This window comes from Osmerus mordax, chromosome 23 (assembly GCF_038355195.1).
Source record: "Osmerus mordax isolate fOsmMor3 chromosome 23, fOsmMor3.pri, whole genome shotgun sequence".
Taxonomy (NCBI): Eukaryota; Metazoa; Chordata; class Actinopteri; order Osmeriformes; family Osmeridae; genus Osmerus; species Osmerus mordax.
Genome location: NC_090072.1, coordinates 10,336,057 through 10,352,445, shown reverse-complemented (window position 1 = coordinate 10,352,445; position 16,389 = coordinate 10,336,057). Strand labels below are relative to the sequence as shown.

The 16,389-nt window shown below is 39.2% G+C and overlaps 1 protein-coding gene across 8 annotated transcripts in view; it reads right to left on the bottom strand.

Annotated features, from left to right (window-relative positions):
• The window catches only part of dennd4c (DENN/MADD domain containing 4C), a 173,142-nt gene that overhangs the window by 146,121 nt on the left and 10,632 nt on the right, over positions 1–16,389 (bottom strand). For all 8 annotated transcript variants that reach the window (XM_067261180.1, XM_067261185.1, XM_067261182.1 and 5 more), the window contains exon 2: positions 12,379–12,689. In XM_067261180.1, coding sequence (XP_067117281.1) covers positions 12,379–12,677 — 299 coding nt within the window. In that variant the 5' untranslated portion in view covers positions 12,678–12,689. The remainder of the gene's footprint in view (positions 1–12,378; positions 12,690–16,389) is intronic.

Here is a 16,389-nt window from a genome sequence, read left to right as displayed (position 1 = left end):
AGAACGCAGTGTTCGGCAATCAACTGCAACAACTAGCAATGTGACAGTATTTATGCCTTTCATCGCTTTCCCAAAGACCCTGACAGGTAAATTTTGTCGGTAGCGTAATGTTATGCACCTGCTAACTTTAAAGTTTTTTTGGTCTAGTAGTAGGCTAGTAAACTTAATTCCTTCTAGGAACTGCAGGTCCTAGCCATATAAACCAGAATAATGATTTATATGGATATGACAGTAAATTAAAATGAGCTTCTTAAATTAATTAGCTGAATTCATATATTTCATTGATAACTTATTTGTGTATACTGTAGGCTAACGTTGTAATGTGTACTGTAGAGCTAGCGTTAACGTTACCTCCTGGGAAACGGTCTAACGTTAGGCTATTATAACGTTATATAAACTCATCACTTTATTCTTACCTGTCACACTTAGCCTAATGTAGAGAGTAATATAATTTATAAAATGCTTGAACTTCTCAGTCAATATAAGTTTTTTGCATCACCAAGCGCTGCAAATGGGTACGGAAGTGAGAAGCGGAAACGATTACATCTGTTTTCCGGTTCGAACGCTGGGCGCTCCGCATAACCCCTATTCCCGAGCCAAAATTCACATTAAAACTTTCCGGAAATGTTCCGGAAACTTTCCGCCCCTTTGCAACCCTAAACATGTCACACATGCTGGTAAAAAAAGGTCTGCATGTCGGTAATCTTCAAATTACTCTAGGACAGGAATGTTTTATTTATTTCCATTTCAATTTTTTTCATATTTAGAAAGTTTGAGTTTTGAAGTAGTCACTTAGGATAAGTGAATCCTCAATTTATCATCCAAGTAGCTTTGATTAAGGCTTGTTTTCTGGGTTCTGGAGGTGTGATCGGAGTTCAGATTGAATAGCATCTTTAGTTTTGTTGGCTATTGTTTCCATAGGTTTCGGTCAAGCCACCACAACCAAAGGTGCGTGGTGTTTGTTGACTGTAAGGTTGCTACTATGGCGGATTCAAATTATTGCTAAATACTCATTATTAATAGCCACTGCTATTAACAAACATATCACTGCTGGTAAGACAATAGACAATTGAAATGTAATAGACTTGTTTATCTTGGAGTACATGTCCTGTTTAGGGACTTTGTGATCATCTTGCGCACATGTGTATAATGCCCAGGGGCTGAACCATCAGTGTTTTTAACCGAATTTAACCGAGGAAAGGATCCAGCGAAGTGGTATGTGTTGCATTGAAGACAACATCATGGCAGTTACTTGTGGCATCGCTCTATGATGGCCAGCAACATAAGGGGTACTATTTGCAGTGGAAAAACAAACCTAGCATGAAGAGTCGAATGGGGACCATGCAGTGGAAAAGCACCAAGTAAGTAAGTAAGTAAGACTTTATTTATATAGCACATTTCATACAAGAATTGTAGCTCAAGGTGCTTTACATAAAATCAATAAAAACAATAATACAAGTGATAAACAATTCAAATAAAAATCCCAATAAGATCTCTGTTCAAGAGAGAAAACAACTTTAAAAGTAGGAAAACCCCTTTGAGATAAAATTACTTAAATGCTTCGGTAAAAAGGTAGGTTTTAAGCTGTCTTTTAAAAATGTATAGAGTGTTTGCTTCCCTAATATTTATGGGTAATTTGTTCCATAGTTTTGGGGCGTAATTGACAAAGGCCGAATCACCAATCTTCTTATGACTGCTTCCGGTGACCTCTAATAGGCCTGCATTTGATGATCGCAGTGTTCTAGCTGGTGTGTAGTTTATAAAGGAGTTAGCAATGTAGCTAGGTCCTTGTCCGTGTAGAGTTAACCAAGAGTTAATTATCAAGAGTAAAGACAACCCTCTTTGACCATTAACACTTTCAATTGCATGGTACCAACTCAACTCTTAGACCAGGGGCCTGTACTAGGAATCAAGATCAACATGCTCTGGATTACTTTCAACTACCCGGATACACGAAGCCGAACAATCGCAATCACGATAAGCGGTATCACGACGGAGGTTATCAACTCTCTAACTCAACCTAGATCTTTCTAATCTAGAGACGTGCACGTTCACATAAAGGGGCGGTGTTTGCACCGTATGTCCAATCGCAAACATGGACAAAACAAGATTTCACCCATTTCACCCAGGAGGAGCAGACAATCTTACAAACTTTGTCTACTCCTCCTGCGTGAAATATTGTAATAAAAACATATCAGGAATACAGACATATAATACAGGCAAAAATCTACAAAGTCGCTGCTGCCAAGATGGCAGAAAATAGCAGATGCTGTAAATGCATAAGCTATGTGACTTATTGATATCACTGCCCCAGGCACAAGATTTGACCATAATTACACTTGTGCATTCCATAACTTTACACTTTTGTTGCTGTATTATTTTAGTTGCAACCCTGGCAGTGGCAAACGATCATGGGAGCAAATAAAAAATACATATAAAAACATAATTCAAAACGGTAAGTAGCAGTAGGCAATACTTCATATACACATATTTTAAGGCCAAAAAGTACAAGACTGAATTGCCTGAGTCAGTCCCTTTTGTAGGATATTGATATACAAAGGGCCTATAGAACAATGAAATTGCTTGCAGCCAACAGGAAGACAAATTAGGCAAAGAAAACTGGGGGGGCCCTCCTCCACAGGACTTCACTCCTGGTGAGGAGCTGGCCCTCTCCAGCTATCAGGGTCGCCCCATGATGGAAGGAGTGGAAGGGGGCATTTCTTCAGACCCTGGTGGCAGCAGCTCGAAAATCCAGGCTTATGTATGTTTCAAGTAATCTATGTGACCATGTTCATTCAACAATTATTTATGAATATTGTAGGAGTGAAATGTATTACTGTTCTCTGCAGTAATACAGTGGTGTTGCTGCCACCACCCACTGTCGTCCCATTGTGCCATACAGAAGTTACAGTGAAACTAATAGTCATACGCCAGTATGTATGCCATATGTGGTTGCTGAATATTGATCAAATATGCCATCTACTTTCTCAAGTGGAGGTCCTAGATGATCAGGAAATTGTCTGCCTGCTCAGAGAGCATTTTGGGGGTACACTTGTTAGGTTTTTTACCACTTGCAACACAGACGGTGAGAGTGTGTGAACGTGTGGCTGTGATTGAAGTGTCGGTTTTAACTTGCTAATGGTGGTGGTCTGAACATGAGACACAGGCCTTAAAGTGCTCATTTCAAATATGACTCAATTGATGAAATTTCTATGGTGTTAAACTCAGCAGGAAGAGGAACCTCCCCCTGAGCCTAGGGCCTCCACTTCAAGGCCAAGACAAAGACACGAGATATAAGCAATAAACCTTGAAACACAGTAGTCAAATGGACACCTTCAACTTTCTCCAAGTGTGCCTTGCAAAGGGACAATGTTCTTTATTTTTTTCAGGTTTGAGCAGACAATGTGAGGGCCCTGTATAAAAGAACCCTGGAGCTCGATATAGAGTATAAGAGGCTTTTAATAAATAAATAAAAAACAAGGCTGGAGATAGAAAAAACTGGAATATGAGAAGAGGTAAATGACTGAATGACACAAAACTTAGTTACACTGACATTTTTTTTCAGTATTCCTAGGAAAGGGAGAACACATGAGGATGTATTTGTTTAACTTTTGGTCTTTTTATACCTTTTTGTGGCTTTTTTGTTGTGCCTTTTGAGTCCTTTGTGGGGGTTTTCACCATTTCTTTCTTTCAATGTCATATTTATTCTTTTTGAAAAATGCTATAAAAGTGAATGAAACTCCAAATTCAATGAAAGTAGTGAAATGATCATTTATTTAACTTGTGAAGAGCATAGTACGGTACCATACACATTGTTAATTTTGGTTTTAAATGTTTTGGTTGAAGGAAACCCAAATTTCTGATTCTGAAATAATTAGAAAATGGGTCAAAGCAACCCAAGGACAACGGAAGGGGTTAAGGGGAGACACCCCAGTGAATATGAATAACAAATCAACATGACACTACATAAAAGTACCCGTAGCGAAATAACGCAACGCTATGCATACAGTCTGTGGGACTGTGAGCGCACGGCTTCGATGTGTCGCATTGGCAACATACAACTCAAGAAGCTGGCAAAGATACGTAATTCCCTCAGCTGAGAATCTATATCTTTCATAAAGATACTCATCAGGGAATGCCAAAGGGATTTGTCGGTCACTAAATGTTCTGGCTCTTCTAAACGCACCTCTCACTATCCGCGCACCAAGCTCCACAGGATCTTCTATGAACGGTGACGTCATTATCCTCAAGAATGAGTTAGTGGGCGGGGCTTTTATACCGGTTGATCTCTGATCTCCAACTTGTCCTGCTCCCGACCAGGTTAGGCCACATTACAGAGAGCAATCAAAAGCTAAATAATGTTGATTTTAAAAACATGTTTGTAAAAATATTGGAAATTATATTGTTTTCATCAAATAGTTCATGGCTTATTTGTGTGAGTTTTTACAGTTTTGGGGGTATTTAGTCACAGTAAAACAAAGTCCCTGCCCATTTCCAGTTTCAATCCAAATAGACATATACAATACAATTTTATTTGACAATGTGAAATAGGGGTGTCAAACTCAATTTCACAAAGGGCCACACTGAATTTAACAATTATTAGAACAATTAATCAACTAATCATTAAGACATTGTCATTCACCATTTAATTAACTGTATTAACAAGTAGCTGAGTGATGCAGCATTTTGTCTAATATCTCCCTTTGTATGTCATGAATATGGAACAAAATAAATAATAAGATGTGATAAGTTTTATTTTTGGATAAACTATTTTTTTTTATTAACAATTACTTTCTCATCCCTTACAGTGTTACGATAATCAAAATAGTCCCGACTCCTAAGCTAGATATGCAGCTGCTCACTAGAGCCCGACCGATATATCGGCGGGCCGATATTATCGGCCGATATTAGGCATTTTTCAAACTATCGGTATGGGCATTTATAATGGTCGATAAATGAATATTATTGTTTAAAATATATCTATATATATATATATATATATTTTTTTTTTTTTTTTTTTTTAAGGACTTTTGGTTTCATATCTTAAGTTTGTATTTGTATACATTTTATTTATCAGAACTTTAATATATTTTGATGTTACTCTGTTCTGATGTGACAATAAAACAAACAAGTTTTTTTTTTTTTTACTGCATTATCATATTATTTTAGTAAGCAAATAATAACAGGAGTCAGATTGCTGAGTGGTTAAGGAATCGGGCTATTAATCAGAAGGATGCCGGTTCGATTCCGGGTAGTGTGAAATGATGTTGTGTCCTTGGGAAAGGCACTTCACCCTACTTGCCTCTGGGAATGCCCTGTACTTACTGTAAGTCGCTCTGGATAAGAACGTCTGCTAAAAATTACTAAATGTAAACTGTAAATAACTGTTAGGGAAATCAGTTTGTTTTGCTACACGTTTCTGGATTTTATTAATATTTTTTATATCGGCCTATATCGGAATGTCGGATTTTTTAATCACCAAATATTTGTATCGGTATCGGCCTTAAAAATCCTTTATCGGTCGGGCTCTACTGCTCACCAAAGTAAATTACTTGTTTGTGTACACTTACTTAAATTAAACTAGAACAGAATAACAGGGTGCACATAGCAGTGCCGGTTCCTTTTCTGTGCACATGGTGAAAGTGTGTGGAGCTAGTTTAAGGCCGAATACCAATACTCTGTCTTACCCCTACCCCTAGCCCTTAGTTTTGCGCGTTAACGTGAAAGTGGTGTCCCAATACTCTTTTTGATCGAAGGCTAGGGGTATGCACCCCTTAAAACCAAGGGAGCTTAATTGAAACCAAGGGGTATGTGAATACTGCACTACCTGCAACAATGGCGGACAGTTTATCCAGAGTCCCATAAATGTAATATTTTCATCTTAAATAATTGATTAAAAAATTATGACAGTATTGTGTTGTGCTCTACACAGTCCTGTACATATGTATTTGCAACCATGTTCTTAATTGAAACCTTTTTAAAAATCGCTAGTTTGCAACGCTAACGTTAGACATTGCTGATTCGCACAACAGTCCCGCATTTCTCTGATTAGCCTTGAATGGACTCCATACATGTCTACAGTTTTAATTAAACTCCATTAGCAGCGAATTTCAAACGAATGATATCAGTGCATAACACTACTTGCTTTGGAGACATCGATATACGTAACCGTAACCAAGTGGTGTCTCATTTCATAGGGCTATGTAGCCCTTATCCCTCAGTTTAGAGACACAAGGGCTAGGGGTAAATGAAGGGCTAGGGGTAAGGGGTAGGGGTAAGACAGAGTATTGGGATTCGGCCTAAATCTACAGGATAGAACATGAATCTTGTATCTTGTACACATAGGCAGAGGTGGAAGGTAACAAAATACATTTACTCACGTTACTGTATTGAGTAGTTTTGTTGTGTATTTTGTATTTTTCAAGTAGTTTTCAAAATGTAAACGGTAATTTAAAATGTACTTGATTACGTTTTGAGTGAAGTATTTCCTTAATCTTCTTGATCCTTGATTACATTATGGCTTATCTGCTCCTCGTAAGAAATTAGGTGTGTGTACCAAATTTCAGAGTTTTTGACAGATGGCCTGGCATAATGGAGGAATCCTAATGATTGTTACAAGCTGTTGCAAAAGCTGATATCCACTGCACTCCAATAAAGAATAATTTATCTGCCAGCAGCAATTAAGGGGCGAAGCGCAAAAAAAGGCTAAATGAGGAGCTAAACAAGTATGGCAAAGCGAAAAAACAAATGATATTTGGCTACAACGGCACGTTCAACTTATTGAACGTGCCTTTGTCTGTGATTATTTCATTAGAGCGTTTGTTGTCTAGCCCTTCAATCATTCAGCAAAATGTAATTTATAGAAAATTTACTCATAATGTATTAACATTTATTTTCTGCCCTGTTTGGCATAATTTCCCAAGAGTTTTGTAGTCTTATGTGAAATTACAGTGCTCTTTTATTGATGTTTCTGTCATAATATACAAAACAAACTTTGTCCGAGTATGCCCATTTTATGAAATATCGTGCGGTGCGACCATCAAGAAATTACCATTTTGGAGCTTTTATTTTGAATTCCACTGAAAGACAGGAAGTTGCATCATACATCAGTTTGCAAATGACCCTTGAAAGCAACAAGCAGGTTCTAATATTTTGAAGAAAATAACTTTTTGAATGGCTGGTATGTAGTTTCCACTTTTGGATGTCATGTGGTATGACCTCAAAAAGACAATACATTGTAATTTATTTTTACAAATGGATATTTTGATAGAAAATGTCATAGTGTCCTTCTGCGAGAAACTAGCTAGTTTTATTTAGGTGGCCAATGCTGTGTCTGTAAATTTTGACTGAATTGGAAAAAATCATGTGGTGCGACCATTGAATCATGCCTTCCAAGAATGATATATCCAATATCAACAGGTTTTGTGCTCTTCTTTTCTTTTGATGGTTTATATACAAATAGTAATTGGTGGCCAACCCGCGAAGCCACTTAAAGATCCTGTAAAGTAAATTCCATGTTTTGCTTCTAAGTACATTATATACGTGTGAAATGAGTTCCTGAAAGCATGTGCAAAGCGCTAAAACTTTGTCGCAATGAAATGTGAAGTTAGACCGAAGAACAGTTTCTCTTCCGTTTTCATATCAAGTTTTAATGGGCGGAGCCAAAAAATGCCCTATCTACGTCATTTCGCCCCATTTACGTCAGATCACTGAATGGCTCCTCCTGCTGTACTGTTATTGTAGCTTACATCAGCTAGCTAGCTAGTTTCCGGATGTCTCGCACCACCTGCAACTGCATCTTCCCTGGAGGCAAGAACTCCAGCTGCGCTGCAACGCCATTTAAGTTCCCTATTTATAATGAAAGGAAAAATAGGTGGATAGATTTTGTGAAGAGCCACGCTCATGGAAAGCTTCGGATAAACGCCTCTGCACCACTGACCATTTCACGGCAGACAGTTTTAACATGGACCAGAGACAGACGGGGTTCACCAACACACGGCTTCTCTTGCAGCGCGAAGCCATACCAAGCATCGCCCCCCCGGCCGTTCATCCTCCGGTCGCACCTGGACCATCCACCGCCGCCAGCAGTTCATCACTCAGTTCTGTGTGCTTGTTATAATTATACTAGATAACTTTTCCATAGGTATCTCTGCTATAATTAGTGTAAACCGCTAACTTGATATTAGACTACTCGGTGTAGAATGATGGTATTTTGGTGTATTTTTGGCTGCCATAGACTCCCATGGCAGCCCAGTGTTTCCCACACATAGACTGATTTGTGGCGGTGCGCTACAGAATCAACACCGGCCGCCACATATTGTGTTTCGTCAAAAAACACTTTTTTTTTTTTTTACACTATTTAGGTAAAAACACGCAGCGTATTCGTTCAGCTGCATTTCCTTTCCCTGCTCTCCCTCCGTCTCTCCGTCTTTCTCACATAAGCACAATCACAACGTCACCACACGTTAGCAACGATGCATACCTACGGCGTTCTAGTAAGACCGACAGCTATATCAGCGAGCCTTCAGCATTAGTGCCGTAGCTAAGGTCAAGGAAAGTTGAGGCTACTTTTCCATTTTGAATTACTGAAAATGTTTTCCAATCTTCACCAAATTTGGCAGAGATCATTTTTAGACCAAGCCTCACAAAAGCCATCATATGTTTTTGGGATTTTCAAAACCGTTTTCCCGGTACGGCCAATCAAAATGTGCCGTTAAGCCAGCAAACAGGAAGTTGGGTCGTATCTCAGCAAATCTTTCATGGATTCACACCAAACTTGTTGCGTGTAGTCGTAACCCTCTTCTGAGGATGCCTAACATGTTTTATGGGTCATTTGACTGCTTGGCCACCTCATTGCTGCTTGCAGCTATATTTCATTTTAATATTCTATAAACAAGATTTTAAAGCTTTTCAGATTTATTTCAGAGAATGGTTTATGATTAGTATTTGTACAATATAATGAGAAATACAAATATAAACCATACTTATAACATATTATTTTAATCCATTTTATCAGATGCCGATGCCAAGTAAAGTAAACGGGGAACGCGTCAATTCCGACCCTGCAGCAAGAGCAGAGTAGCCTGGTCCTACCAGACTCCCATACATTTCATTTGTACAGTCTGGGCTCTCCCCATTGACAAGTGTTAACTTTCTTGAAGGCGGGTACTCTGTTGAAGATTAAAACTATTGGATCTGCCCAGAGCCACTCTGGATCTGCCATAATCAATAGCTAATGTTCGCCTTAGCCAACTCCTTCACCACTAACGGAGCAAGCTGGAAAATCGAAAACCCCGTGGGGAGGAGGGCCACAACATCATGGCCACCAACAAAACTCCAATTGTTCTTGCTCCGGCTTTAACTTCTGGATATTCGGAAGCGTTGCCAACTCAAACTAGCACACAAACTCAACGTCATCGTTCTCAGTCACTCCCTCTGTTCGCTGATTCGACCGCCAAAAATCTGGGCGGAGAAAACCGGCTAATATACTGCAAACCCAGATGGAGTAATGAAGGAAAATTAAAATTGAGCGGAAGTACGTAGGAGGGTGGAGCCAGGCAAAGAGCAGAGTACCTTGCCTGGAAATCCAGACCCAAATCCGAAAGATTAAGGGTCTGGCTATGAGTAATGAAAATGGCCCAAATCGAGGGGCAGCACCAAGCATGCATTTGAAAATATCACTGCACACAATTGGATAACACTACAACCAATGTTTACTGACTGATTCCAGACTTCGACATCGCAGCGCTGTTGTCATCTGTTTAGCTTGCCTCTGGCCCGCCCGCCTATCAGATACACCAATGTGATTGGTGAAGCTCGGCTCCAAGGGCATGGGTAATGAGCATCATTACTCATTGCCAGAGTGACTCACTGAGCAAATTCTAATTGTGCTCTCGTGAGAACTCTGGATTTCCAGGGTAGTTCATTCCAACAATCTTTGTTGTTCTTTGAATCTTTCATGAAATGTTTACAAAATGCCATGAATGGTCTATTCTCTTAAGCGGTTTGTGATTTTTTTTTTACGAAAATGGTATGTTGTGGAAATGAAAATGAAATGTTTGCTTTCACTGAAAAAAGTTAGATTTGATTACAAATCTGTTTTAGATTTTGCATGCAACTTATTTCTTCCTAATCTATAGATTTTTGACAATATATGGTTGCCCCATCATTTGGTGCGACCACACATCATGTGGTGCGACCAGAAATGGCAATAACTGTATTAAAAAGAAAATGCAATATGTAATTTCTGAGGCTAAAATATTACTCTCTGAGCGAGTATGCTTAAGGGAATTATATTGTTTAGACATTTTTCAGTTTTGTGCAATTCACAGGAAAAATGTGCATGTTACCTACATGTAGGTAGGTGACTGATGTTATAGAACAAAAACAAATATCAACAACTATAGAATTTCAGAAGAAATACTGATAATTTCTACAGACTTCATATTCCTGAGAACTTGTAAAATAAATGTAAATAGGTTACGGAAATATGTACATTTTTTAAATATTTCACGGTTGCACCACATGACATTTTTAAAGGTCATGGCCAATTCATGAACATGAAAAAACACTCAAATTAGTTTAAATAATTGTTTTATATAAATCCATATATACACAACATTGTTAATGTTTGAACAAATGCAATTAAAACATCATATTTATTGTATTTTAAAATTGGCCTGTTGAAAATCCTTATACGTCATTGACCCATAAACTACACATATATACTATATATTTTAAACTATGAATTTTAAACTTTGTCTGAATAACAGAAGACTGCATACGGGAGCCCTTACGACATATGCGGATAGAAGAGAATTGCAGCCTTGGAATGCAGGAAAGACAATGGCCGACTGCACACCTGGCAGCTATTTAACAGTAAATAGGAGTAAAATAGCCTTAAATTAGCTTTTCCCGTTGTGATTTGGAAAATTTAAAAACACTGGGTGATAAAACACATATATTTAGGAAGTCAAGAAAGCAAGGTCCTGGAATTTTTCAAAATGGCAGACACGGGATTTGTCTTTATTCTTTGACTTTGTATGCCACATATAATCAGAACAGACCATTCTTGTGATTTTTGGTCAAACTGTTCAGAAGTTATAAGCAAAAACAGCCTTTTGTCGCATTTCCTGACCAGTAGGTGGCGGTGTGCCAAAACTGTGCACGTACCCTCAAGTCATGCTTGAGATGGCACCATGTTTCGTATCTGTATAGCCTCGAGGTATAGCCTCACGTCCACTTTGGCGTGCTCTTCAAAATCGTTTGCACGTCAACTAGAATTTCATAAATGTTTGTCGGGTGCTCTGAAGATGATCTGATTAGATTTTCGTGAAAATCAGAGCAACGGCCTAGGAGGACATATTGAAATATTTTATATCTTTCGACTTGGTATGCCACATCAGAAAAGACCAATCAGTGTTTCCGCTATGTTGAATGTCTAAATTTCTGCCAACACGGTATCAGAAATAGGGCTGTACAAAATTTTAGGCCATCTATCAGCAGTGATTGTTAGAGTGCATATCGGAGAATAGCACGGACACGCGCTTCACAGCGCAGTTGAGATTGCGTGTGTGCGTCCTTGAAAACTGTAAGTCGTAACTTATGTTGTCAGTTCATTTAAGCCTGTTATTGTATTAGTCTATAGTTCTTGCAAATTTAAGTTAACTGGTGATAGTCGTTGTTTGTATTCTTCCCCTGCTAGCAAAATTGCACGTCGATTCGATAGCAATTGCTGCCCTTGCTCACGTTTGTATTTTAGGTGCATTATAATGCTGAAGTAGTTTTAATTAATAAATAGTTGGTATATTGTTATTATTTGCTACAGAATGCTAAGCCTATCAAGATCAAATGAAGCAGACAGTGTGTATGCTTCCGAGTGGCCTACCTTAATCGATAGGCTCGGCTAATGACCATTTAGGCTACAATAATCAATTATTAATTGGCATTGGCATTGTTTCGGACAGACATGCCCCCACAGCAAAAATTATCCTAGAGGAAACACTGCCAATCTTGTAGTTTTTCGGAAAATTAAAAATGGCGGAAAAACTTTCATAACGGAAACAACGTCATAGAGTGCAATCAAATCGTCTTGATCCAAGGAATCCAATGATACTTCATTCAAAAGTTACATGCATTAACGCACCTCCAACTTTGAACCATTAGTGGCACTAGAGTGCTCAAGTGAAGACATGGAACTTGGTGAAAAGGATCAGGAGACTGTCCCCAATGAGTGTGCCAAATATAAATACTTTTTACCATACAATTCTATGGCCTTAGACTCCCATGGCAGAATAATAATAAAACAAATCAAAACAATAGTGTGACAATCGAAAACAATTGGACTGCCCCAAAACAACTCAGAAACAACATGCTTACCCAATATCAATAAGTGGTGGCTTCCCACGGCCCCTCTTGTAGCATAAGAATAGATCCGGGCTTTTGAGGCTTCCATGGTTGAGGTTGGCTTGCTGCCCACTGTAGGTGCTATCAATGCAGGTGAACCCTTCTGGCACTGTCTCACCAGCTGACTTGTTAATGACTGCTAGGTCTGTAATTGGAGCTTTGGTTCCGCCAGACTTTGTGTCTGACAGGTCCTGTTCCAGGGGTGTGGATTTGTCAGTTAGCCCAGCCACCACAAAGTAGTCAGTCACATGGTGACCCTTGTCTTCAATCATGGCTTTCACTGCCTGTGAAAAAGTGAGAATGCATTAACAGTGTCTGTAAATCTTTATCCAAAGCAACATGAAAATAAATTAATTGAAAATTATGGTTCAAAAGTGCACAGGGTACTTTGGTGGTCGAGTCAAGGAACTATCTGTATAGCCACATCTCTAAGTAACCACATATAATTTAACAAGCACAGTGAAAAGAAAGAAAATGCAACAATAACATATCAATTGCCTAAATATACAGCAACAATAACATCTGTAGCTATATGATTAATGTATGATGAACCTTTTTTTTTTTTTTTTTATACAGAAGGAAAAATTATCAATATTGAACCAGTTAACTTTTGCATGAAGCTACTTTTTATTCTAATCAAGGTAAATTGGTCTTCAGAACAGTGTTTTCCCTCCCACTGTTTTGGACGACCACCCGCCCTCCCTAAAAGAATGACTAAATACACAATTTCAGAAAAACTGATGCGCGAGATATAGCTGTTTTCGCACACACAGGCAATTCGCTTCTTGTCGCCTCAGTACAATTAATCTGCGACTGAAGATTGTGCAGCGTTGCCCTCGTTATCTTCACCTGATTGCCTGTCGCTTAGTACACTAGGGCTGCCGATCCACTGGCAGCGACTAAATTCATGTGAATTAGCCTACTCCTCGCGAGCGGCTCTGTGTGGTTCTGGGAATATAATTTACTTCCTTTCATAAATTGCTGTGCTATCTAGTTTCGTTTCAACTAGCAACATACTAACATTGATTGTCCACAAATGCCCTAATAAAACACATGAAATAGGGTTTTCTTCTCTTGCTAGGCAGCCTGTTCTCCTGGCTAGCGTTGCCAGCTATCTCATACTACCTTGCAGGGCCTGTGACCTCCATTGAAAATGAATGGAAGGCAACATTTTGCCCGAAGCATGACTCTCTTCCATCTGTGCAATAGACTGGTTATGAGTAGGGATGGGTATCGAGAACCGGTTCCCAGTAAATCGATTCCTTTGAATCGTCAGCCAAATTCTTTAACGATTCTGCTAACGGTTCTCTGTGCCGTTGCGCATGCGCTAACTTTTATAGTTTATTCTGACTGCAGCAAACATGGCAACTAGGCAAAAGCGTTCTAAAGTTTGGTTGTATTTCACACGACAAAATTACAACAACACCACTTGTAACGCATGTAAAAAAGTCTATTTTGTCGAAGGGAGGAAATACAACAAATATGAAGAAGCATTTGAACACACAGCATGGAATGAAGTTACTGGAATGTCATGTGTTCGATGCATGCAGCAGCGCAGCTAACGTTTGCGCTTCATCTCTAGCCTAACTATCCAAGGTAAAGCTAAACTCCTCAAAAGTGATCACAACCACTTGTCACAGTGTGAAGCAATTTGACTTTATTGCGTGTAGTCGATCAAGTTATCTTCTGTCGTTTAAAGAATACACTTTAGCTCCGGCTTTCGTCTCCCATTATTGATCACTTCACGTTAATTATCGGAGGGCGTGTGTTATCAGCAAACGTTCGCGTTGTCATGTTAAGCCATTATTAAACTTAGCATTTTAATTGTTTAACAGAATGGCCGATGTTTGACACTGTCATATTATATGATTTGACCTTGGCTGAAAATTGAAGATTCTATAGCTAAGCTAGCGTAGCTAATAGAAGTGTAGAAGAAGAGCAACAGAAACATGTAAATGTGTATACATACTGTATATGGTGTGCAGCATTATAGAAATTATATACAGTTAGGTCCATAAATATTTGGACATTGACACCATTTTCATCATTTTGGCTCTGTATACCACCACAATGGATTTGAAATGGGGGAGTCAGGTGGCTGAGCGGTTAAAGAATCAGGCTGGTAATCAGAAGGTTGCTGGTTCGATCCCCGGCTCTGCCAATGACGTTGTGTCCTTGGGCAAGGCACTTCACCCTACTTGCCTCGGGAGAATGTCCCTGTACTTACTGTAAGTCGCTCTGGATAAGAGCGTCTGCTAAATGACTAAATGTAAATGTAATGTAAATGTGAAATGAAACAATCAAGATGTGCTTTAAGTGCAGACTTTCAGCTTTAATTTCAGGGTATTTACATCCAAATCAGGTGAACGGTGTATGAATTACAACACATTTGACATGTGGCCCCACCCTTTTTAAGGGACCAAAAATAATTGGACAATTGGCTGCTCAGCTGTTCCATGGCCAGGTGTATGTTATTCCCTCATAAAGGGAGTTCGTTATTTCATTGACAAGGAGCAGATAAAAGGTCTAGAGTTCATTTCAAGTATGGTATTTGTGTTTGGAATCTGTTGCTGTCAACTCTCAATATGAAGTCCAAAGAGCTGTCACCATCAGTGAAGCAAGCCATCGTTAGGTTTGTTTTGATTTTTCAGCCTATCAGAGAGATAGCAAAAACATTAGGTGTGGCCAAATCAACTGTTTGGTACATTCTTAAAAAGAAAGAACGCACTGGTGAGCTCAGCAACACCAAAAGACCCGGAAGACCACGGAAAACAACTGTGGTGGATGACAGAAGAATTCTTTCCCTGGTGAAGAAAAACCCCTTCACAACAGTTGGCCAGATCAAGAACACTCTCCAGGAGGTAGGCGTATCTGTGTCAAAGTCAACAATTAAGAGAAGACTTCACCAGAGTAAATACAGAGGGTTCACCACAAGATGTAAACAATTGTTGAGTCTCACAAACAGGAAGACCAGATTAGAGTTTGCCAAAAAACATCTAAAAGAGCCTGTACAGTTCTGGAACAACATCCTATGGACAGATGAGACCAAGATCAACTTGTACCAGAATGATGGGAAGAGAAGAGTATGGAGAAGGGAAGGAACTGCTCACGATCCAAAGCATACCACCTCATCAGTGAAGCATGGTGGAGGTAGTGTTATGGCGTGGGCATGTATGGCTGCCAATGGAACTGGTTCCCTTGTATTTATCGATGCTGTGACTGCTGACAAAAGCAGTAGGATGAATTCTGAAGTGTTTCGGGCAATATTATCTGCTCAGATTCAGCCAAATGCTTCAGAACTCATAGGACGGCGCTTCACAGTGCAGATGGACAATGACCCAAAGCATACTGCGAAAGCAACCAAAGAGTTTTTTAAGGCAAAGAAGTGGAATGTTCTGCAATGGCCAAGTCAATCACCTGACCTAAATCCAATTGGCATGCATTTCACTTGCTAAAGACAAAACTGAAGGGAAAATGCCCCAAGAACAAGCAGGAACTGAAGACAGTTGAAGTAGAGGCCTGGCAGAGCATCACAAGGGACGAAACCCAGCGTCTGGTGATGTCTATGGGTTCCAGACTTCAGGCTGTCATTGACTGCAAAGGATTTGCAACCAAGTATTAAAAGTGACAATTAGATTTATGATTATGTTAGTTTGTCCAATTATTTTTGGTCCCTTAAAAAGGGGGGGGCACATATAAAATGTGTTGTAATGCCACACCGTTCACCTGATTTGGATGTAAATACCCTGAAATTAAAGCTGAAAGTCTGCACTTAAAGCATATCTTGATTGTTTCATTTCAAAACCATTGTGGTGGTATACAGAGCCAAAATGATGAAAATTGTGTCAATGTAAAAAAAAAAAATGACTAAATGTAAATGTCCAAATATTTATGGATCTAACTGTAAAAGAAAATGAATGTAAATAAACCCATTTCTGCTCTTTCCCCCCCCCCCCTTGCCCAATAAGAATCGATAAGAGAATC